Genomic DNA, 22,972 nt, shown 5'->3' with positions numbered 1-22,972 from the left:
CCCACCCCCGCTCTTCTCTGTGAGGCCTCAGAGCTGCTCTCGCTGGAGCCAAGCGTCTCAAATACGTAACATAAAATCCAACAGGTTGGCGATCGGCTCACGCATGTCCCGCTCTGCTCCTGCAGGTGGTTCTTCGGCAAGATTCCTCGGGCCAAAGCAGAGGAGATGCTAAACAAACAGAGGCACGACGGCGCTTTCCTCATCCGGGAGAGCGAGAGCGCACCGGGCGACTTCTCCCTCTCTGTCAAGTGAGTAGCTCGAGTCGAAAAAACGTTGCACACAGGAGCATGAGTCACAATCCGCGCTGTGCAAATACCATTTTAGTTATTATCCTCACATCGGCTTACACGTTTCCTCTGAAGCGAATCAGAGGCCTCGGCTCCTATACTTGGCACCTTTGAGTCATCAAGAGTTGTTTCCTTTTTCTGGTGAAGCTGCGGCAGTGCGCTCTTGTCACTTTTTGTGGTTTTCTCCTTTTAACCATTTTTATACGGCTTTAGACGCCAGTCGTTCGTGCAGTTTGGTTCAGTTTGTTTCTCGCTGTCGGATCTTTATGTTTCTGGAAGAACTGCATGAATATTAATGTGGATCACAGCCTGAACTGTCTTGCTTCCATTTAACCGGTTTAAAAATAAAAAATGTCCGTGACAATTTATTTGCCTGTTGGATCAGGGAGGTTTGTGTCTTTTTGGTTGCATCTATTTCAGTTTGTTCTTTTTCTCAGATGAACGGCGTTTTGCTCCAGAGCAGCGGTTTACAAAGGTGGGGTCAGGACCCCGCTGTGTGCCGCGAAATAACAAGAAATAAAAGCATTAAAGCTGATTGCTGACAGCACGCTGCTATAACGTTTAAAAAGCAGCTGTTGTAAAGTCATAAAAGTTGTTCCCGTTGCATTTTTATGATTTTATTATTGGCAGGGTTTGGACACGTCCACCAGCTGTAGTTTGGGTCACAAGTTTCTGCCGTTGTTGTTTTTTTTTCTGTGTCCCAACCTGCAACGTTTACGATCCTGCCGTTTTTAAGACGTGTGCGTATTTCCCCCTCACGGTTCTACGTCTTTCTGATCTTCTTCAGGTTCGGAAACGACGTCCAGCATTTCAAAGTTCTACGTGACGGGGCCGGGAAGTATTTCCTCTGGGTGGTGAAGTTCAACTCCCTCAACGAGCTGGTGGATTACCATCGCACCACCTCCGTTTCCCGAAACCAGCAGATATTTTTGCGAGACATAGAGCAGGTCCCCCAGGTAAGACGCTGACTAAACAATATATATATTATTATTATTTATAAACCTTTTGATATGTAGTTCACAATACACCCGCCGAAACTTTTCACTTGCTGAGAATTTTGAAAAAAAAAAAAACGCTGCGGCTGGCTTCGAAACGCCGCGGCGCCTCAGGCTTCACGCAGAGACGATCCCGCCACGAAACGCCACGTTGAGAAACGTGTGCGTTGTGACACGAGCGTAGGAAGTCGCTCTGAAATCAGATTGTAGAAAAGATGAGTAAAACTCAGTCACGATCAGAGAGGAACAGGAAGGGTGGGAAGTGCCCTCGAAATAATTAAAAAAAATGCAAACAGGCCCTTAAAGACGGCTAACATCAGACCGTGGGACAACATTTATTTATTCTTAAATTAATAAATGTTTTGACATAAATACGTGCATACATCCTTTAAGGGGAGACGATGTCAGTAATGTTTGTAAAACTAGTGAGATGTGGTAATAATTAATGTGAATGCTTTGTTTTAGTGACATTTGCGCTTGTCTTTCTGATTAATGATTAATAATAATAATAATTCAATCCATAACTAAGCGGTTAGTGTCACGAGGCTTATGTTGGTGTTTCGTATCGTCAAACTCCCTCATGGTGTCGAGACGAGCGAGAGGAGAACAGGAAAAAAAAAACGCTCTTAAAGTGAAATGTTAGCTGTGGTTAAGCTGCAGACTGCAAGGCTGAGGGACAGAAAGAGGAGAAGGCAAAGGTAAGAGAGGGAATGGCTTACTGCTAGGGTGTGTGTGTGTCTGTGTGTGTAAGATGGCAAGAAAACAGACTGAGGTAGTGTGTGTGAGTGTGTTTGAGCTGTTCTGCAGTTTTTAAAAAGATTTTTCTCTTTTTTTTTTTTACTTCATGCAGTCTATTTTAGATTAGTCATGAGAATGAGTTTGAATGTTAGACAGTAATTGTAGCTTCTGAACACCATTACAGAACATTTCCCCCCGATTTTAAAGGATATAACAACTTTGAAGTGTTTTTTTTTTTTTTTTTTTTGAGTAGCCGGGGTTTGTAGGAAGAGAGTTTAGGTTTGACGGGACTAACGAGCTCCAGGGTTCATTCAGGTGCTTCAATTTTAAGGGTTTGATTTCTGTATAAAGTCCTTTAAAAGTGCTTGATACTTTTAAACGCACAGTTTCGTAATAAAAAGCATCCTAAATGGTAAATCAAAAATCTTAATTTTAGATTTTTATGCTAAAGGCACATAAACACGGAGCAGCCATTTTGCTCAGTGCTGCTCAGAGTGAACTGAATTTGGAGGATGTTTGTGAGAGACATTTCAAAACATAAAACATAACATTTTGTTATATTTTATTTCACGTTGTCCCTCCTCTGTAGAATACCATCACAGGATATTAGAAATAACAGAAATGAATAGTTTTGTGTGATAGTGAATTGAAACCCTGGATCTAACTGCGACTCCAGTTTCACACATCTCACAGTAGTTCGTTCCAAAGCTGCACTGATTGTGTAAATGTCTCTTAAATGCCAGAGTACCGCTGTCAGGAAATGTTATTTTAGGTTAGGTGGCGTTATTTTGCTTTAAGCTCTGTTTTTATTATTAACTTGCTTCACAATATCTTCCTTTTTTTTGTTTGTTTTTGGCCGATCAGCACCCCACATACGTGCAGGCGCTCTTCGACTTCGACCCCCAGGAGGAGGGCGAGCTGGGCTTCAGACGCGGCGACTTCATTCAGGTCCTGGACAACTCGGACCCCAACTGGTGGAAAGGAGGCTGCCATGGCCAAACGGGCATGTTCCCCCGCAACTACGTCACCCCTGTCAACCGGAACATGTGAACAGTCCCACCGTGTTAACAACAACAACAACCATCACCCTCCACCCTAACCATCGTCATCCCCGCCATCCGACCCTCACACACACACATACACACACACACACACACACACACACACCTCTCTCGGCCGTCCCACAGAAGCAGGAAGAACGCAAAGAACTGAGAGAAAAAATGGGAGTAGTGCCGTTGTAGGCGTCGCTACGTGGGCGGCAGTGGAGCCGAATCAAGAAGGTTCACTTTCCTGCCGCACGCCTCAGCGAGGACCGAACCATCTGAGGGAAGTCAAAAAACAAAACAAAAAGCCAAACGCAGAGAAACTAAAAGCGCAACGCAACCAACCGTGAAGATTACCGAGCGATCCCACCCCCCACCCCCACCCCGCCCACTTCTCTCGTCTCAACTTCTTAACATTCTGCCTTCGTGTCGTCCTTCTTTCCTTCGCCGCATGTTGATTTATTCACTTTAATAAAATGCCTACCAGTTTAAAAAAAAAAAAAAAAAAAATTTAAAATCCTAATTTTGTTTTTAAGAAAGGTTGAAAAAAAAATATATAAAAATGTAAAAAAAAGATAAAAAGTGGTTTTAAAATTTGGAAAAAAAAAAAGAGAAAGAGATGATGTCACGAATAACAGCGAGTTTCCATGTGTAACAACATCGGCGTGCGGGCGTTGTACATTTAGCCGACGGCTTTATAAAAGAATCAAGTATAGAGAGAATCCATTTTTTTAAGAATATATATTATATATTTGTATGTTTGTCCGTTTTACCTCATCACAAATTGTTTTCCATTTGTAAATTATGTTCAGCTTTCTGCTAGTCTGGGTAAGACCTAGTAACTTTAGAATGTGAGAAATTGTCCGTCGAGTTTTGTTCGTCCTCTTCTGTTCGTTTTGTTTTAATCTGAGACGTCGGATCGTGACACTTAAGTCATCACGAGTTCTTTTTTTTTTTTTTCTCTTTTTTAAGATTTCTCCTACCTGTCATGCAAGTACAGCGAGAGTCATCGAAAGGAGCTAGTCCTGTCAGGAAGTTAGTGTCGACCAGCAACTAGAGCCATGAATGCTGCGAAATCTGTATTTAAAAAGAAAAAAGACGAAAAAAGAAAAGAAAAAAAAAGCTACCTTGTTTTTTTTTGTTTTTTTTAAAGCCAATGTATTTATTGCAGCCATTTTTAGTTTTGGCGCTGAATGTAGCTGACTGGATCTACGGACGAAACATGAGGGAAGCGCGGTCGGAGAACTGAACCACAACCAATACAAGGGATTTTTAAAAAAAAACAACAAAAAAACGAAGAAAGCAAACCATGCTGAAGCAGTCGTGTTAGTGTTCATTTATAGAGTGGTGTGTAAGGATGTGTACAGCTAGTTACCGTTTGTATTCCAACCCAGTAGTTGCATGCGTATGCAGACCCCCCCCACCCCTCCCCCTGTTCTGCCTGCACGTGGAAAAAGGGGGCGGAGTTTGGATAATCGCGGCGTGTAAACCCCACCCTCCCCCAGCCGATTTACACGCCAGAAAACTGAGAGATTGTCTTTTTATTTTAAAACTTTAACAATGAGCTGAAATGATGTAATTTGTCGTTTTTTTTTTTTCCTGTGTGTGTTCAATGTGGTGTTTGGTCGAGCACTTTTTTCCTTTTTTTTTAATTATTTTTTTCCTCTTTTGGTCAAACATTTTCGTATTTTTGCCTTTGCGTCGGTTTCTGTTTCTCGTTCTCTCTGGATAGTGCCTTTCTCTGGTGTTTCAGTGTCTCCAATCTGCTACTTTGAGCCCCCCCCTCCCCAACACACACACACACACACACCCCCTCTGCCAGTTCTGCATCGACAGTAAGTGTAAATAATCCAAGACGTCCCATCTGACGGAGCTCAGCCTTCCACCGTCACGTTCGCCCTCGCCAGCGTAGGACTTTTACTTACTTCGTCTTACTTAACGACACCGTTTTGTCTTTTTGCTCTTTTTTAATTTTTTTTTTGCATTTTTTTTGTTTGTTTTTGTTTTTCAAATACACGCTTCCTACGGAGTCTTGAAAAGTTTGGAATCTCGTTTTAGTTTTTTTTTTTTTTTTTTTTTTTCTCCCTGGATAAGTATGGGGAGGGAAAAAAAAAAAGAAAATAATGGAAGAACATTGTTTCCAGACTCTATTCCCTCCTTTATTTTCTAAAAGACAAATATGTAAAATAAAGAAGTTAATCAGTTGCCGATGTACGTCCAGTGATTGCTTCCTGCGAGTTTCAGTGAAGTCCGTCCTCTGGTTCGTGGGATTTCGATGACCGTGTTCAGTAATTTAAAAACGGATAAAAGCCAGCCGTCAGAGCACCAGCTGGGAATGACCCTCGGCTACTACCACACCACATTTCAGCTCAAACGCTGAAACTGTCTCCGTTTTTTTTCTGATTTCCAAGGTTTCTCGGCTGTAGCGTCCACCTGGAAGTTGACCCAAGTTGTACACCCAGTGATTACCGTCACAAGATATTTTGCTAACACAACAAACGTGGGCAGAAAAACATCGCCTTTTTGTGCCTTCAGCGGTGAGATTATTCCACATAGCTGTATTTAAAAGGCAGACTGTGGAAAATGCAACATAAACAGTACTCTGGCTAAATTAAGCAGCATTTAAAGAAATAAAATCACTTCTTATTTTACACTAACTTATTGTAAAAACATTTTTTTTTCCTGTTATTTTGAAAGAAACCCCACATCCACTTTTACACAAGCTAAAAGGAGGCTGTAGACTCTTGCCACTTTTAAGCCCTGAACTGTAGGAAGCTTTTTCTGTTGCTATAGAAACGCTTTTACCAAATCATCATTATTATGTATCAAAGAAGACTTGAACCAAGCTATTAGGACAAACATTTGCAGTAAATATGAACGTTTTGATGTCAAAATAAGGCTAAACCCATCAGATAAAGCTCCTGTTGGGGCCTGTAAATCTCAGGTTTCTTTTACAAACTGCTCTCTGTTTTAGCGTCCCTTAAACCGCCGTCTAAATCCGTGGACGTTTATGGGAGCGTGGTTTCATCCGATTACTAAAAATATTGTTTGGTGCGCGGCTTGTGTCTGCGGTTTCCTGACGTTGACATTCCAATGACGATATCGTTTGGAAACATTCGCAGGAAACGCTCCGCTTTCTCTCTGCTGGTTTTCCTTGAAGGATGCGAGAGTTTTCAGGCTGAGATCGGCTCGGAATGAGACAGTAAGACACCACCTGCTGATCGCGCTAACTAAAATAGCTTAAATGTTCTTGATCTACCTTTTAAAATTAAAGTTTTCTAACGGGTAGATCTTCAAAAGTAGCCCTTTAAAGTTTACCTTTTTTTCCTCTGCCTTCTTGCTGTAGAGCCGGGAAATCCCTTCGTATAAAGTTTTGCTCGGGGGTTTCGACAGTCCGTCCAGACCAATAAAAATCCAGTTTTCAATCCGACACTCCCCTAAACCAGCTTTGTTGCCAGGTTTTAACAAACTACGTCTCTTTTCGAAGCGACTCGGATGGAAAATAAGGCGTTACCTAAAACCCAGCATGGGTCACATTTGTCAAACTGAATTGTAGTCAGTTTTGTGTTTTCTAAGCGGGCTTAACAGTGGAGGCCATCTTATGTAGAGTTGGCTCCAAAAGACAATCAATAGTAGATGTGCATCCAGGGATTATAATCTGCGAGTTTCAATTAAAGTCTGTCCGGCGGTTCAGGAGATATTTTGCTAACAGACAAACACAGATGTTTAACGAGCGCTTTGGTGCAGCCAGTGGTTCCCCTCAACGTCAGCGCAGGATATCGATGCACTTGCAAATGTGAGTCTGCATTGCCTTCTAACAAGTGTCTGAGAGCGCCGAGACGTGAGCGGTTTCTGTGGATCTCCTCGTGCGCGCGCGTGCGTGCGTACATGAAAGGAAGTTGATGATTTCATTTCTCGAATCAAAGATCGGGGTTGCTCTGCACGCAGCACCGTGCAGCGGAAGGTTCGCCTGCTCCACGCTTTGACTTGCAGCAGGCCTCCTCCTCCTCTTCTTCTTCTTCTGCCCTCTGGCTCCTCTCTTCCCTTCGCTTCGGCTGCAGCCCGTCACATCAGTGCCGCCGCCGTCCTTTTTTCTCCTCGTCCTCTCATCTGGAAATCACTCAACGTGTCCCGAGCCTGGAAAAAGAAAAGAAAGAAAGAATAATGTCCCCCCCTGCCCGCCTCGGTGCGTCCTTTCATGTTTGACGTTTCCAAGCAGTTCCAAGCTGGCTTCTGTAAGGCCAAAGTAAAACCTCTGCCTCCTGACGAAGCTGCCATATGGTGCCACCGTGGCAGTCCGCTTTAAAAGCCCCCCCACCCCCCACCGCTCTCCCTTCAGCGAGGACGTTTTAAGATGATTTGAGGATTTGCAAGTTCAGAGCTTCGGAGATTATCACCGGCGTGAACCCTTGCCCCCCCGTCTGTGTCGGTTCCTGAACGTCACCGGTTCGGTTATTTCCGCCGAGGAGGTTATGTCTTCGGTGGCGTCTAATTGTCTGTCCTCCTGTACACAAGATTACTTAACATGATACGTACGGATTTTCAAGACATCTCCAGGAAACGTCAAACATGCTGCGAGGAGCGGGAGATTCGGTCTTGGTGGGGATCAGGTCAAAGGTCGAAGGTCGGGGTCACAGTTCAGCCCTTGCGCTGACTCTGCAGCTGGAGAACAGGGACGTTAAGCTCCACAGCTGGTCGAGGGTGATCCCTGTTGATTTCAATGCCGTGGGGTCAAAGGTCAACATCACAGCTGACCTTGTGCTCTAACCATGCAGCCATGCGATGGAGGACAATTAAACTGCACAGCTGGACACCTCTTAGGTCAAGGGTGATCGCCGTTAAATTCAAGGTCATGGGGTCAAAGGTCAACGTCACAGTACTGCTCTAACTCTGCAGCTGTGTCCTGTAGGAATGTCAAACTGCACAGCTGGATTAAAGATTGCGTCTGTTGATTTCAAGGTTCATGGGGTCAAAGGTCAAGGTAACAAATAACCCCTGTGTTAAAAACTTGTCTCTGCTCCTACATGTGACCCTTCTGTTTCCTTCACCAAGGAGGTTCTGTTTCCTGTTGAATCCGTTGTTTATTTGTCTGTCTGTCAGCAAAGATCAGGTAAAAACTAAAGATCAGATTTGGAGGAAATCTTCAGGAAATGTTGGGGTTGAAACAGAAAAGAATGGATGACATTTCGGTGCTGATCCAGATCATGATTGCATTGTTTTTTAATCACATTCAGGACGTTTGTGTTCTCTGAGTGCTTCTAGTTTCTGATGTTTTCACTCCTGTTTAGACTGAAATGGTCAGCATAATTTGACTCTCCATCGAAGTAAGCCGTATAATCATCAGATATTTTGGTCTCACACACACACATACACACACACACACACACGGGTCAAAACATGATCATCTGCCTTCGTCCTTCTGCGGCGGGCGGTAAAAAGCAAAAGTCTGAGAGGTGCGATCGCGGCTACGATGGCCGATAAACGGTGATGAGCTTTGGGCCAGCTGGAATCGCAGTGACGCAAAAATGTTGAGAAGTCGGTGCCTATAATCAGACAAACGTGTCATAAAGAGAAGCCAACGCCTTGTAAAAGTAACACAATTACACAGAGAATGATTCAGAATGAGCACAACAGAGTCACAGAAGAAGAGGAAGAGCTATATGTCTGAACAGCACGCTGTTGTTTCAAAATCCACGCTTCCCGGGCCCTTACCCCCGTGTTAGAGAAGCTGTGAGACATTTTAAAGTTCCTTAATTTGAGTCAGTAAAGTCTTTTTTTTATTATTCATGTTTACTGTTTGCCATGAGCAATGAGAGCACTCGGATAAGGTTGGGCCGTGTAGAGTCATGAGCAAATGTCTCCATGTAGACATCAGATCTGCAACAAAGTTATCAGATCCCTTATTTCAGAGCGCGTGCATTTCTCTGGCACGCCACGGCTGAGACTTGGCGTTCAGGGCCAAACTGGGATGCAAAAGTGACATTTGATGCTGTAGGCTTTCCATCGGCCTGAACTACCTGCCAAAACGGTGTCGCAACGCCACCGTGTGACGTTTATCTCATTCGACCCGGTCTTTCATGCAAATTGCTCATCCATTGGGAACATTGGCTCCATTGTCACCCCTGCCTGAGGGGTTAATGCTGCTGCCAAAACTCTCAAGAGGGGCTTTTGCAGCTTACAGAACATAAAAGCAAACAACAAAAAAAACTTCCTTCAGATAAATAAAAACCACACTTTCATGGTAAAAATCACACAGTTACCAAAACTATTATTATGTAAGTAGTATTTGAAATGATTTATGTTCACCCTGACCCGGGGCTCTTTGCGCAATCATTTCTTGCACACTGCTGCCACCTGCTGGTTGTTGCGCCGCACTTTTTCTCGTTTCCGATGACAAACGAGCCAGTGTGTCTCTTGTGGAGGGCCCCGAGCCCGGGTAAATGGTGAGGAGGAGAGTGTCAGACAGGATGATGTGTCTGAAGGGAGAAGGTCTGAGGCTGAATGTTGTCGGTGGTTCTGCTCCACAGGTTGGATGTGATGTAGAAGAGAAAGAGACTGGTGGTCGGAGCAGATCTGAATGGACATGTTGGTGAAGGAAACAGAGGAGACAAGGAGGTGAGGGGCAGGTTTGGTGTCAAGGAAAGGAACCAGGAAGGACAGATGGGGGTGGATTTTACCAAGAGGATGGAAACGGCTGTAGTCAGCACCTATTTCCAACAGAGGGAGGAACACAGGGTGACCTATAAGAGTGGAGGCAGGAGGACGCAGGTAGACTACAGTCTGTGTAGAAGAAGTAACCTGAGGGAGGCGGTGGACTGTAAGGTTGTGGCAGGGGAGAGGGTTGCAGTCAGAGAGGACATGGAGGAAGCTGGATCAAGGACAGAGGAGTTAGACGGAGGAGGGCGACTCGCTACGGCGCCTCCTGAAAAGGGAACATCTGAATTAAAAAGAAGTAAAAAGATGTTTTCCACTGTGCATCAGGGATATTATCTTGCAAATGTATAAATCTGATCACACTGAATTCTCTTTTACATCGTTTCTGATAATAAAAGTGGTGTCCTTGAACACGTCACTAAAAAAAGGATTGTTCCACCAACATTCATATCCTGTTGGGAAGAAACCATAACGGCACCAGTGGCCTTACCTTTAAGGCCTTCTTTAGGGGTTTTTGGCATCCAACTTGTTCAGACCAGTTTTACAGAAATTAGTGTTTATCTGTCTATTCATTTTGCCTTGGTGAACTGTTTTAGTGTACAATATTTAGTAGAGTAGACCAGATTTGTGTTTACTTTTCAAGCACTGTAGATAACTGGAGAAATAGGCCACAGAAAACTGGCTCTCATGCACCTCTTTCTGCTCAGTGAGTCCTTCCGCACGGCAGGGGGCGCCATTTTCTCATTTATGTAACGTTTTGGAAATCTGGTGCCCCGAAGATGTAGAGCTAGATGTTCCAGGTTTATACGCGAAAATACGACATGTAGCCGGGGAATGTTGTCGTGTCCTGTCATAAGTGTTTAATTTCTGTGTTACATATGCAAAATAAAAATAAATAAATTTCGTTGTCGGCAGGATTCGAACCTGCGCGGGGAGACCCCAATGGATTTCTAGTCCATCGCCTTAACCACTCGGCCACGACAACCGATATGTGTTTACGTCATAATATAGAAATATGTACCCTAGCTATGGCTAATGTATTTTTCCAGCTGTTTACGTGTTTGTTTGCTCCTTTTATTATATTTTAGTCTGTTAAACTATCACTGCAGTCGAACAATGTCAGCATCGACACCTAAAGATACCTCTTTAAGGTTATGTTAAAATGTCTACCCGCACTCGTCGAACTACTCATGCTATTGCGCTTTTTCTACATTTCCCACTATTGTTTTGTAATTCAGTTAGAGAAATAAGACACACGTCGACATTGTGTATACATGTCAACGTCAGTGCACAATTCGTGTCAAGTCATGATGTTTTAGCTAGCTTCTTGACAGTATTTGATAACAGGATTTGACATTTTTTGTTGTAATTAGTTAGCTGCACTGCAACTACGTGGTCTAAATTATTCTTAAACTTACTTTTGCTGCCTAATGCACCAACAATAAAGAAGCTAATAATATAAAGTAGCCACTTTAGAGTTAACCCTACAGCAGTGAGCTGTTATATTTACTGCATATTCCGTGTTTCCCTCCTGCTTTGTTATTATTATTGTCAAACCGTGAGTTTTGCCGTGTTGTTAAACAAAAAATAAATAAATAAACGAAAAGGAGCCGTCCTGCGAGTTAAAACACGGGGGGATCATTTGGATGATATTTCTCTCATTGTTGCCACTGAGCTGGAAGCGGCGGGACCACGTGACTCCTCCAGCGAGGGCCTGCTGTTTGTTCAGCCAGACAGGCACAGAAGAAAAATGGCGGCCCTAGGCGAACCAGAACGGGACGCCGGGCTAACGTTTTGAGCTCTCGCATTCGGGGGAAGGCGCGAGGGTGGAGGTGGAGGTGGTGGCTGCTGCTGCTGCTGCTGCGGGGTTACGGCGTCACCCGAGTCCGCTCGCCGTCGTGTATGCCAGATCCACGCGAACATCGGGCTCGTAATATAACAGGTTTCGCCTATCATGAGAGGGAAAAGGGGCAGGCCGCCCAAACCGCTACAAACCGAGGACCCGTCCCCAGCCACGACCCGGGGCTTGAGACCCAGGAGGAACATAAAACCCAAGTTTAGGGACAGCGGGGACGAGGACGCCGAGAGCCCCTCGAGGGAGACCGCCAAATCAGCCAGAAAGAGGAAAGCGACGTCAACCCGGGGCAGGGGACGGGGTCGAGGCGGCGGCGGCGGCAGAGGAGGCAGGGGTGGTCGCGGCGGACGGCGGGCGGCGGTCCCCAAAACAGTGGTGTACGATGACCACGAGAGCGACGAAGAGGAGGATGCTGTGAGCCTGAGGTCCGAGGAGGACGAGTTCGTCGAGGAGGAACCCCAGTCCGAGGAGGAAGAGGCCCTCAAAGAGGACTCGGACTGCCTGGAGGATGATGGGCTGGAGGAGGAAGAGGATGGTGCCAGCATCTGCACGGAGAGCAGCTTTCGGAGTCAGAGCACTCACGCCAGCACTCCGGGTAAATAAACCTCACGATTACCGGTCAGACCCCGGGCTACGGAGCGTTAGCTAGCACCACCGGGGTTAGGGGAGAAAAATCCTGCCTTAATCTGAGCAATGCAGGAAGGAGGTTATTGTTCAAAATGGAGAATGCACACTTTTATTAAAGCGGGCCTCATTCGGTTCAGCCAAACGCCACTGCAGGTGGATCAAAGCGAAACCCTGCGATTTCCTCTCACATCACCATTTATCGCGAAATATTTCACAAGCCTTTCAAGAAGAGACGCAAAGAGAGCTAAGCTAAAAGAACTTGGGACGTAGCATGCTAATGCTAGCAAGCAACAATAGCTTCATGTCGCCTGCCCTGTCAGTCCTTCTTTTTAAGATATTAGCAACTTTATTTACAATTTCTTCCCTGTTCCCAGTTGTAACAACTTGGATAAATAGGAAATTATATGTTATTTAACTAATAAGTAAACTAGAAGACGCAGCTAGCATGATTAGCTTGGCTAGCATGTTTGCTATTTTTAACACTTTATCAACATTCGCTTCGCGAAAACGAGTCAATTCAGCAAATGTACTCTTTAATATGTACAGGTGGTGGTTTCTTGGTGCAGACGCAGTTATAATGTGAGGTTTGACCAACGTGAAGGGTATTTTCCTTGTCTGACAGCCAGTGTTTTCCCTGCATGCCGGAGGATGAGGCTGTCTCATTAAGCTAATAATGACATTAGCCGGCATGTGGAGAGCAACTTTAGCCAAAGTAGCAAAAGTCTGTCACTTTCAGGTTATTATAGTTGTATTATCATTAAAATTTAAAAACCTGTGAACAAATTTGGCAAATAAGCTGCACACAAATATAAAAAAAAAACAACAAAAAAAACCTCCATTAAAAAAAATACTATTTGTTTTGGTTTTGAATAGATGGATATTAAAAACATTTGACTACTACAGCATTAGGATAATTCAATAATGATGTAATTGGTTAAATTGCTTGTTTAAAACTAAGTATTAAAAATAGCTTATTTTGTTTGTTTAAAGAGCTTAAATTGTGTTTTTTCAAACGGCCTTTTCTCTTGTTTTTACTTCCACAGGAAGGAAGAAAATGCGGGCTCCCCGCCCTCGCACTCCCACTCTGGAGAACAAGGAAATCCCTCCTCTTGAGCTTCCAGAAACCTCCGAGGATCTTTTGGTGCCCAACGAGGAGCTGCTTAACATCGCCTCCATCTACGAGGTGCTGCGGAACTTCAGCAGCGTGCTTCGTCTCTCCCTCTTCCGCTTTGAGGACTTCTGTGCGGCGCTCATTGGCCAGGAGCAGTGCACGCTAATAGCCGAGACCCACAGCTCTCTGTTGAAGGCCATCCTGCGCGAGGAAGACTCCTCCAACACTACCTTCGGCCCCGCAGACCTCAAGGACAGCGTCAACTCCACTCTGTACTTTATTGACGGCATGACGTGGCCTGAGGTTCTGAGGGCTTACTGTGAAAGTGACAGGGAGTTCCAGCACGTTCTGCCACACCTGGAGATGGACGAGTATCCCTTCGGGCCCCTTGAGAGCAAGATCCGGGTGCTCCAGTTCTTGGTGGATCAGTTCCTCACCACCAACATCGCCCGGGAGGAGCTCATGTCTGACGGCAGCATGCAGTACGACGACCACTGCCGCGTGTGTCACCGCCTGGGCGACCTGTTGTGTTGTGAGACTTGCTCGGCGGTCTACCACCTGGAGTGTGTCAAGCCGCCGCTGGAGGCTGTCCCAGAGGACGAGTGGCAGTGTGAGGTCTGCGTGGCACACAAAGTGCCCGGGGTCACAAACTGTGTGACCGAGGCGCAGAAAAACAGGCCCTACATCCGCCAGGAGCCCATTGGATACGATCGGCATCAGAGGAAATACTGGTTCCTCAATCGAAGGATTATCATGTAAGTTAGGACCCTCATTGTGTAATTCTTTTAGGTGACCCACCTCTTTGTATTTCCTGCTACACATTACAGTAAAATTACAATCTGATAATATAAATGAGCATCACATAGTAAAGCAAAAGCTGAATTTATCACATTCTCAAAAGAAGAAAAAAAACCCATTGAGGTAAGCTTGTTATTTAGTTGGACACAACTTATAGTTTAACCCTCCCGTGGCCTTCGGGTCAAATTAATCAGAAGTTACAAACTCTTCTGTACCTCTCTCTATCTCTCTCTCTCTCCTGAGGGCTTCGGGAGGGTTAAATCAGCATTTATCTTAGATTATTTGGATTATGGAAACATGTCAGGTGTAGCGAGAACTCAGCTAAATGTGCTGCGGAACGTTGGACCGATGGTGGGTCCCCCAGCTTTTGACACACAGATGGAGAACTCAGTCACTTTAACCTCACCCAATAAGCTCCTCGGAGCGTCACACAGACGTGTCACGGCGATTTGAGAAAAGATCCAAAACCACTTTCAACCTTCACAAACGGGCCCTTTAAAGTTGGCTCAGTTACAAAAAAAACTAAACAAAACGAGCATAATTGTAGCTATTTAACTACAATTGTCGAAAACATGATCTTTCTACACTGTGTGCGCTTGTCTGTCCTATAATACAAAAAAGGCTGAATCTGTGGAGGTTTGTTGAATTTGCTCAACAAAAAATCGTCACCATAACTTTCAGTGTTTTTGTTTGTCAAGAGATAATAAAAGAAATTTAAAGTCCAGCATGTTTTCCCCTCTCAGACAGTTTATGCTTTTTATGAATGTCTCCAACAGCTTTTGAACGTAACCTTTTTCCACTGGATTCATGATCACTATAAGGCAATACTGGATCATTTGTCTGTTTTCCACTCATGTGTAATGAACTAGATGAGCAGTCTTGACAGATTAGCCTAACCTTAAAACCAGTTTAGTACCCACGTTTGTTGTCTATCTGTCAAGTTCTCCGGTAATCTTGTCTTCCAACGATGTGGTAGAAGATGCTCGAGATTCATTTATCCCCCTCGTCTCTCCGCAGCGAGGAGGACGGGGAGCACGAGAAGAAAAAGATCTGGTACTACAGCTCCAAGGCCCAGCTGGAGGAGCTCATGGAGTGTCTGGATAAGGAGTATTGGGAGACGGACCTTCATGCCATCCTGGAGGAGACGAAGGAGGAAGTGACGGCCCACATGGACATCACAGAGGACCTCACCAACAGGGCTCGTGGAAGCAGTAAATCCTACCTCGCTGCTGTCAACGGTACAGATTTTACTCGCCGCCCATATAAACCAGTTGAACCTGAGTAGTCCAGCAGTGGAACGTTGTTTTGGTGAAGAGTGCTGACGTTCCCGTGAGCAGCGGGGTTCCGCGCTCAAGGTGTTTCATTTCAGACGGTCCCCTCGGGCTTCACTGCTCCTCACAGGTGACACTTGGATGTGGCTTTTTTTAAAATTTATTTTTCTTCTTCTTACAAGCAACCGTTTCCCCCTCAGCCTTCCTCCAAGAAGTCAGATCGGTTCGAAGATCGTAGCCAGCTGTTTCCGTTTCTGTTTGTCAGGCTGCGGTATTTCTTAGGTTTTTTTTGTCACACTTCTCTTTCGTGTCACCAGAAAGATTGATTCCAGGTCTGAAAGTGACAGCGAGGTGCTTTGTTTTACCGTTAGCTGCGGCTGTGGGGGTGCAGCTCGAGATAGAAGAAAGTAGAAGAACCTCCAGTTTGGCTGACTGTAACACAATCAACTCGTCATTGGAAAGCTTTTGCACTTGGCTGAGACAGATTTTCCCCCAACAAACCTTTTATTTTCCGATTTAATAACCCTAATCTAGTAGCAGTACTTCTTATTCTCCTTTTTATATGAAATTTCAGTTTACTTGAACGTTGTCTTCAAATGCCAAGTCTTTCAAGGTGTTGATGTTCCAGTTACGTAATAGTTGTTTTTTATGTCTGAAGTTTAATAATGCCATGTGTTTTATAGATGTGGTTCTGGAGCGGCTGAAGATAAGGCGACAGGCGCTGGAGTCGAAGAGCGGAGCGGAGGAGACGAAGCAGGAAGCAGAAGGCGGCTCGGTGAACGCCGCCGAGGTCCACGCCGAGCTCCCGTCACAACCGGACAAGACGAGGGACGCAGAGAACGTGGATGATACCAATTCCCGAGGTAAAAGAGATTTTTTTTTTAAAACCAGCTTGTTTTAGGCAGTTTTTCCACAGATGTTGAAAGCAGAACTCAGCCGGCGCCGTTTGCTCCTTCTGTCCTCCCCGCAGCAGAAGAGAAGAGCAGAGCGGATCGTCCCGCCTCCGCCGCCCAGGATGCAGCTGCGCTTAAGACACCGCCGCTGGAGAAGAACAGCGAAACAGAAGCGGATCGTTCTGGGAACCAGGGCAGCGGGGAGTCCTCGCCGCTGGCAACGCAGGGAGCGACAGGTACTCCCGAATCATCCAGTATTCGTCCTCCTCCTCACCCCCCGCTGCTCATATCCACATCGTTACCTTTTAATTAGCTGTGTTCACAGTTAAACTTGGAGTAGAAAAGTTAGCTGTAATGATGATGTTCAAACTAATAGTGTCTCTGGCTCATTCTGCGATACATGCTTGATGCCAGAGAATAATCAGGTGGGTTTTTTTTTTCTTTTTGTCACCCTTCATGGATGTGAAACGAGTCATAGCGGCTCTTTGCACTCATCTCTGCCTATTAAACTCTCCTCTTTTGTTTGAGCACATCAGCGCTATAATGCAGGGGTCTTCAATTAAAAATCAGCAGGGCCGAGTTTTCCAAGCGAAGGTCCTGAATTCCCCATTTTCTTTTTTTTTTTGTAGTAAATAGAAAATCAGCGTTTAAAAGTACAACAAAGAGCTTTTGAAACAGGCGTGTCAAAATCCACTCTTTGCTTTTAGAAAGTAAGGATTTTTATGTTGACTCAGTGTTTGGTGGATCTGTCAGACTTTCATTTATTTTCTGTGCTCTCAGTTTAGGTTTTAGGGCGTCTGATTGCTCAGATAATTAGTTTAACTTTGTAATAACGCCTTACATTGCAGATTTTTAGAGTCCCGGTTGTCTCTGAACACAAGACAAACAGGTTTTACTCTCTCGGACAGTAGGAGTTCGTTCAGTCTGGATTAAAAACTTCTCCACTTCTCCCTATTAGTGACAGCCAGGTCTGTCTTCTCCACTCAGTGTTTTCTTTGTACGTTTCCACGGGTTGACTTCTCTCTGCAGACGAAAACCAGCCATTGAAAACTACCATAAAAACAAGAAAAGCTGCGTCACTTAAAATTAATTACAGTAAATGCTTAAAAAAATGAACTTGCACAGGTAAAAAATGTATTCTGTTGAAATTTAACAACGGATCTGGATCCAGATAAGACTTCATTTGGCAGAGTTTTATCATTTGAAGACTTCTGCTATAGTGGTTTAATTAAACTTGCTCTGTTTTTGGTAAGATACTCGTCATTACCTTCAGATAGCATCTGATTAGTTGGTAGGAGGATGATCCACTTAGAACCTCCTAAGCTATCCGAAGCCCCTTTTCTCCTGTATTCTGTTGCATTTGTAGAAAAATCAGCCACTCGGTTCCTCGTCCTGTGCTTCAGATCGTCTCCAGCGCTCGGTGGTCCCGAAAAGCTCGTTTTTGGCGCCGTGGTAGATGGCTTCCCCTGGCAGCAACTGCTGCGCCTGTCTGCTGCAGGCAGCCCCTTTTTTTCTCAGTCCAATTTATGGACATTTGGGTGGGTTTGTGTTGCTCAAACAAAGGGCCCTCTGCCTGGAAGCCCCACCTGCTACCCTGCTAACAAAGAGCCGCAGAGCTGGAGTCTTACTCTGGCTCGGCAGCAGGTGTACAGCTTGGTTGTGTTGTTCACAAAATTAAAAAGAATTGTATTAAATATCCATATCATGGGCTCATTGTTAGGAATAACTTCAGTTTCTCTGTTGTTGCTTACTATACTTATATTTCTCTTAATTTCTTTTTATTTAGACAGGAGCCAGAAGTCAGAATCTGCACAAAGTGACGACTCGTCACCAACTCAAGATCAGCCCCAGCAGCGATCGTCTCAGCCAGAGGCAGCTGGTGACGGCGGCCAGGTTTCGGGTCCCGATGGGCTCGGTAAGCTGGAACCACCCGACCTAGCTGACAGGTCCTCCCAGTCCTCTTTCACCAGCCAGGATGGGATGGGTAAGCCTTCATGCGGTTCGCTGACTCTTGTTTTTCAGATAACGGAGACAATAAAACGAACAAAAACAACGAGTTTAGATGTGTCAAATTATCTTTCTGGTGCCGATGTTGTCATCTGGTTCTTGATTGACAGACGAGTACAATGAACGGGTCAAGACCGAGAGAGTAACAGGACAAGAATCTAAAAACCAAATGCACAGAAGCAGCAAAGAGGTAAGACAACTTGGGGGATTTTGGAACAAAAAAAGTAGCTGAAATGTTAAATTACTTTATTTGTGTGTGACTGAAATCAGCTAAAGTTTACTGGAATAACTACTTTGTACACAGCAGCTGATGTTCTGGTGTTGTTCATAAAAGTTGTTCACAAATTCTGCTTTATTACACCCCCATAAAATCCTATTTACAATGTCTGTGTCTGCACGTGTTTCAGTCTTCCCCTGTCCGCTCTGCTGGTGACACCACGCGCCTCAGCTTCCTGAAGAGGGACTTGGCGGTGAATTTGAACAACTTGTTCAAACTGGGCCAGGAGGGCAAGTACCGGGTCTACCAGAACCAGTACAGCACCAACGTCCTGGCGCTCAACAAGCACCAGCACCGGGAGGATTATGACAAGAAGCGCCACCTCTCCCACAAGTTCAGCCTGACCACCGCCTCCGAGTTCAAGTGGAACGGCTCCATCTACGGCTCGCGGAGCCTGACCGTCTCCACGCTCCGGCTCACCATCATCCAGCTGGAAACCAACGTGCCGGGACCGTTCATGCACCCCAACTGGGCTTCGCACAGGTGCGGTTTCACTTCGCCTCAAAGCAAACCTTTCACCGCTGTTGACAATAACAGGACAAAAAAACCTTATAAATAATCAAAGCAAACTAACGAGATGTTGTCGTATTCGTAAGCATCACCACAGAAAATAAAAATAACTCATTTCGGGATACAGAAATGAGGTTTCAGTTTCTGCAAACTCATTTTTTTATTTGAATGATTTACATGTTGTTGTTTTTTTTTTTGTTTGTTTGTTTTTGCAGGACCAACTGGAACAAAGCAGTGCAGATGTGCAGCAAAGCCAGGGAATTTGCTTTGGCCTTGGCTATTTTGGAGTGTGCCATCAAACCCGTGGTTATGCTGCCTGTATGGAAAGAGTCTCTGGGACACACAAGGTAAAGGACTCAAAAAGCATTTTACACACACACACACACACACACACACTGTATGCTTTCAGAAAGACAAAACAACCCATCTACAGTTACTAATTCACGCAGCGTCATTTAGTTCTCAAGCATTAGCCAATCAGCTTTTATGTTTGGGCCTCATTCTCCGCGCGTTCGTTTTGCGTCAGGTTGCATCGTATGACCTCCATGGAGCGGGAAGAGAAGGAGAAGGTGAAAAAGCGCGAGAAAAAACTTGAGGACGAAGAGACCCTGCAGCAGGCCACGTGGGTGAAGTACACCATCCCCATCAAGCATCAGGTGAAACAACGGCAGCATTCAGCCGTCCGGGTTACCGAGTGGACCGATTATTAGCCGTGTTTGATTTTTATCCTCGTTTTCCTCCGAAGGTGTGGAAGCAGAAGGGTGAGGAGTACAGAGTGACCGGATACGGTGGTTGGATCTGGGTCAGTAAGACCCGTGTGCCCCGTTTTGTTCCAAAGCTGCCAGGGAACACAAACGTAAACTACCGTAAAGAGTTGGAGGGTAAATCTCCTCAAAGTCATTGATTTTAATTAATATATCTTCTTTTTTTAAAAATTTTGGACATTTGAGGTTCTGATGCACTGGTTTTGGTTCCTTTCAGCTAAGATGAATAAAGAAAACGCGGTCGTTCGCACAAAAAAACACAAAGAGGCGACAGACAGCAAGAAGGAAGCAACTCGGATCAAAGAAGACGAGGACCACTCACCGGTCACTTCCTCACCTGATGACAGCAAACCTCAGACCACCAAAGAGGAAGAAGAACTGTCCAAAGAGGAGCGGGAAGTTGCTGCTGAAGAGAAGGGCGTAGATGAAAAAATGGAGATCGATTCCAGCCAGAAAAGCCCCGCTTCATCTGATGCAAAAGGTAAACGTTTGAAATTTGTTCTTTGTCTGACAGATCTTTGCTCTTGTCGTCAGCTGACCTGTGGGCTTCTCTGCCGTAGATAAAGTTGAAAGCAACGGCCCGTCTTCTGCCGCCGCAGTCGAACCAACTCAGACACCCGAACAGCCCAAAAAGGAGGAGACCGCGGCGTCGAAAATCTTCTACAACGTCGTGAACGTCAGCGAGGGCTTCCAGCTGAGGACGGCTTATAAGAAGAAGGTGAAGCCGTCCAAACTGGATGGGCTCCTGGAGCGCCGCGTCAAACAGTTCACCCTGGAGGAGAAGCAGAGGCTGGAGCGGATGAGGCAGGCGGCCGCCTCCAAGCCCCCATCTGGAGTCAAGACTGAAGGGTCAGCAGTCAGCAGGCAGCCGCCTGCCGTCACCCCGGCTGTGAAAGCAGAAGAGAAGGACGAGGACCTACAAGTGAAAGACGAGGTGGTTAAAAAGCTCGACTTTGAGCAGCAGGATACGAAATCCGAAAGCGTGGACATCAAATCGGACCCTAGAACCGAGGAGGAGGCCTGTACCAATAAAGAAGTGAACGGAGAGTCCGAGCTCGGCGGCAAAACCAGCTGTCAGCCAGAGAAGGCCGAACACGACGAAAAACCACTGAAGGAGGAGGTTTCTCAAATTACGGAGAACCCTAAGAAACGTGGCTATGACGAAATGGAGCAGAGCACGGAGGAGACCCAAAGCAGGAACAGTCCGTCGCAGGTGAACGGAAGAACCGCAGCGACGGACCCAAACATCAACTCGGAGCCTGGGAGTCAAGTTCAGGGTGTTGGTTCGGGTCCAGACCAGGAGCCTGTCAAATCCCTGATGAATGGAAATCTGGCACAGAACGATTTCTCGAACACAGCTCACCCTCCTCCTCTCAAAGTCCTGAAGTTGGAGAACCACGTTGGAGATCGAGGAGAACCTCTGAACAGGAGTGACGATGCGCCGACGGACGGTGAGGGGGCGGCGCCCGAGAAGCTCGAATCCTCGATCGCTTCCTTCCTCAACAGTAGCAACACGGACGTTTGCAGTAACAGCGACGGCGTGAAAGCCTCCGTCACGAACGCCTCGAAGGAGTCTCAGAATTCACTCGCATCCGGCAGTATTAGCAAGCCGGGCGGAAGCTCTCAAGGAGAAACGAGCTGGCTTCCTTCTGGTCCCAGTCCCTCCGGCGCCCAGAAGAAAAAACTTCACGACACCAAAACGAGTCCCTGCGGTTCCTTGCCGGCTGGCTCCATGACTATTAGCAAAGAGTACTCCACTAGAGACAGGGTCAGCCTTCTCCGGTTCTCCAAGTCCAAGAAGGCCCGCTCGGGAACCGCGCTGCCCTCCTACCGAAAGTTTGTGACCAAGAGCAGCAAGAAGAGCCTCTTCGTCCTGCCGAACGATGACCTGAAGAGGATGGCGAGGAAGGCGGGCATTAAAGAAGTGCCCATCTTTAGCTACAATGCCAAGCCGGCGCTGGATATCTGGCCCTACCCCTCACCTCGGCCCACCTTTGGCATCACATGGAGGTTAGTAGTTCTGCATTAAACTTGTATTCTGACAGAAATAATCTCCTCTTCCTGCCCGAAGTGCCCCAGAAGTGCGACAGCTGTCTGCGTGAAGCATTCCTTATTTGTTGTTCGGACTCTTCAGGTACCGGCTGCAAACCGTGAGGTCTCTGGCGGGCGTTAGTTTGATGCTGAGGCTGCTGTGGGCCTGTCTGAGGTGGGACGACATGGCCGTGAAGCCCTCTTCGGCCGTAGGGACGACTCGGAAAGGTGAGGGGAAAAAACCCTGCAAACAAAAAGCTCCCCGGTTTCCGTCATCCATCGGTTTGTCTTCTTTTATTTGTACGAACCTCCTGATATTAGATTGTATAAATGATGCTTTTAATATGAGGCTAAATAGTCGAGGAAGCTTGTTAATGAAGAATAAAATGTTTGGACAATCAAAGAGAAGTTCAGTTCCCTTTTCTTTAAAACTTATGATGATTATAATCATCTGGAAGACGGAGGATTCACCGATTTATTTGTTTATTTATATCAGAAACCACAGACACAGACATCATCACCACAGAGATTATAAAACGGAGAGACGTGGGGCCCTATGGCATCCGCTCGGACTACTGCATCAGGAAGATCATCTGCCCCCTCGGGAACAAGGACACCCCCAAAGGTATATATGTATCTGTTTATTTGGAGTTGGTGCACGATTTGATCCTGTTTTCAGGATTGACAAGCAGTTATTGCTTTCCACGGATAGAAACCCCGACTCCACAGAGGAAAGGCCTGCGCTCGAGTGCCCTGAGGCCTAAGAAGCAGGAACCGGCCAAGCAGACGGGGCCTGTGGCTGTGGAGACGTGGATACCCGAAGAGGAGCTGGAGCTCTGGGAGATCCGAGCCTTTGCAGAGAGGTGGGGAAACTCTGTTTGTTTGTTTGTTTTTTTATTTTCCATCCCTTGCTTTTTTTTCCAAATGAAGCTCTGATTCACCACGTTTGGTGTTACAGAGTGGAGAGGGAGAAGGCACAAGGTTTGGATCCCGCCAAGACCAGCAGCACCCTGAAGACGGCCGAGGAAGTCAAGGCCCATTTGGAGAATCAGCTGAAGCAGGCCAGGTTGGCTGCCCAACAGGTGGGAACGCAGCACACACTGGAAACCCC

The 22,972-nt window shown here is 45.9% G+C and overlaps 2 protein-coding genes and 1 non-coding gene across 6 annotated transcripts in view; 2 read left to right on the top strand and 1 right to left on the bottom strand.

Moving 5' to 3' along the window:
* The window catches only part of grb2b (growth factor receptor-bound protein 2b), a 30,522-nt gene extending 25,254 nt beyond the window's left edge, over positions 1 to 5,268 (top strand). Inside the window, exons 4-6 of the mRNA XM_017416801.3 lie at positions 126 to 248; positions 1,075 to 1,243; positions 2,885 to 5,268. Coding sequence (XP_017272290.1) covers positions 126 to 248; positions 1,075 to 1,243; positions 2,885 to 3,070 — 478 coding nt within the window. The 3' untranslated portion in view covers positions 3,071 to 5,268. The remainder of the gene's footprint in view (positions 1 to 125; positions 249 to 1,074; positions 1,244 to 2,884) is intronic.
* Positions 5,269 to 10,620: 5,352 nt separating this feature from the next.
* trnas-aga lies at positions 10,621 to 10,702 on the bottom strand. The gene has a single exon. It is a non-coding gene; the product is annotated as a tRNA-Ser (tRNA).
* A 745-nt stretch (positions 10,703 to 11,447) lies between these two features.
* The window catches only part of bptf (bromodomain PHD finger transcription factor), a 24,302-nt gene continuing 12,777 nt past the window's right edge, over positions 11,448 to 22,972 (top strand). For 2 of the 4 annotated variants that reach the window (XM_017416582.3, XM_017416584.3), the window contains exons 1-17: positions 11,448 to 12,167; positions 13,243 to 14,065; positions 15,126 to 15,346; positions 16,063 to 16,242; positions 16,350 to 16,508; positions 18,059 to 18,256; positions 18,390 to 18,469; positions 18,687 to 19,039; positions 19,282 to 19,413; positions 19,593 to 19,722; positions 19,812 to 19,947; positions 20,048 to 20,311; positions 20,391 to 21,840; positions 21,965 to 22,089; positions 22,358 to 22,486; positions 22,574 to 22,724; positions 22,820 to 22,943. In XM_017416582.3, coding sequence (XP_017272071.1) covers positions 11,672 to 12,167; positions 13,243 to 14,065; positions 15,126 to 15,346; positions 16,063 to 16,242; positions 16,350 to 16,508; positions 18,059 to 18,256; positions 18,390 to 18,469; positions 18,687 to 19,039; positions 19,282 to 19,413; positions 19,593 to 19,722; positions 19,812 to 19,947; positions 20,048 to 20,311; positions 20,391 to 21,840; positions 21,965 to 22,089; positions 22,358 to 22,486; positions 22,574 to 22,724; positions 22,820 to 22,943 — 5,151 coding nt within the window. In that variant the 5' untranslated portion in view covers positions 11,448 to 11,671. The remainder of the gene's footprint in view (positions 12,168 to 13,242; positions 14,066 to 15,125; positions 15,347 to 16,062; positions 16,243 to 16,349; positions 16,509 to 18,058; positions 18,257 to 18,389; positions 18,470 to 18,686; positions 19,040 to 19,281; positions 19,414 to 19,592; positions 19,723 to 19,811; positions 19,948 to 20,047; positions 20,312 to 20,390; positions 21,841 to 21,964; positions 22,090 to 22,357; positions 22,487 to 22,573; positions 22,725 to 22,819; positions 22,944 to 22,972) is intronic. The other 2 variants (XM_017416583.3, XM_037978809.1) reach the window with 2 other exon arrangements.

This window comes from Kryptolebias marmoratus, linkage group LG12 (genome assembly GCF_001649575.2).
Source record: "Kryptolebias marmoratus isolate JLee-2015 linkage group LG12, ASM164957v2, whole genome shotgun sequence".
NCBI classification, from domain to species: Eukaryota; Metazoa; Chordata; class Actinopteri; order Cyprinodontiformes; family Rivulidae; genus Kryptolebias; species Kryptolebias marmoratus.
This window is presented reverse-complemented; position numbering and strand designations above follow the sequence as displayed.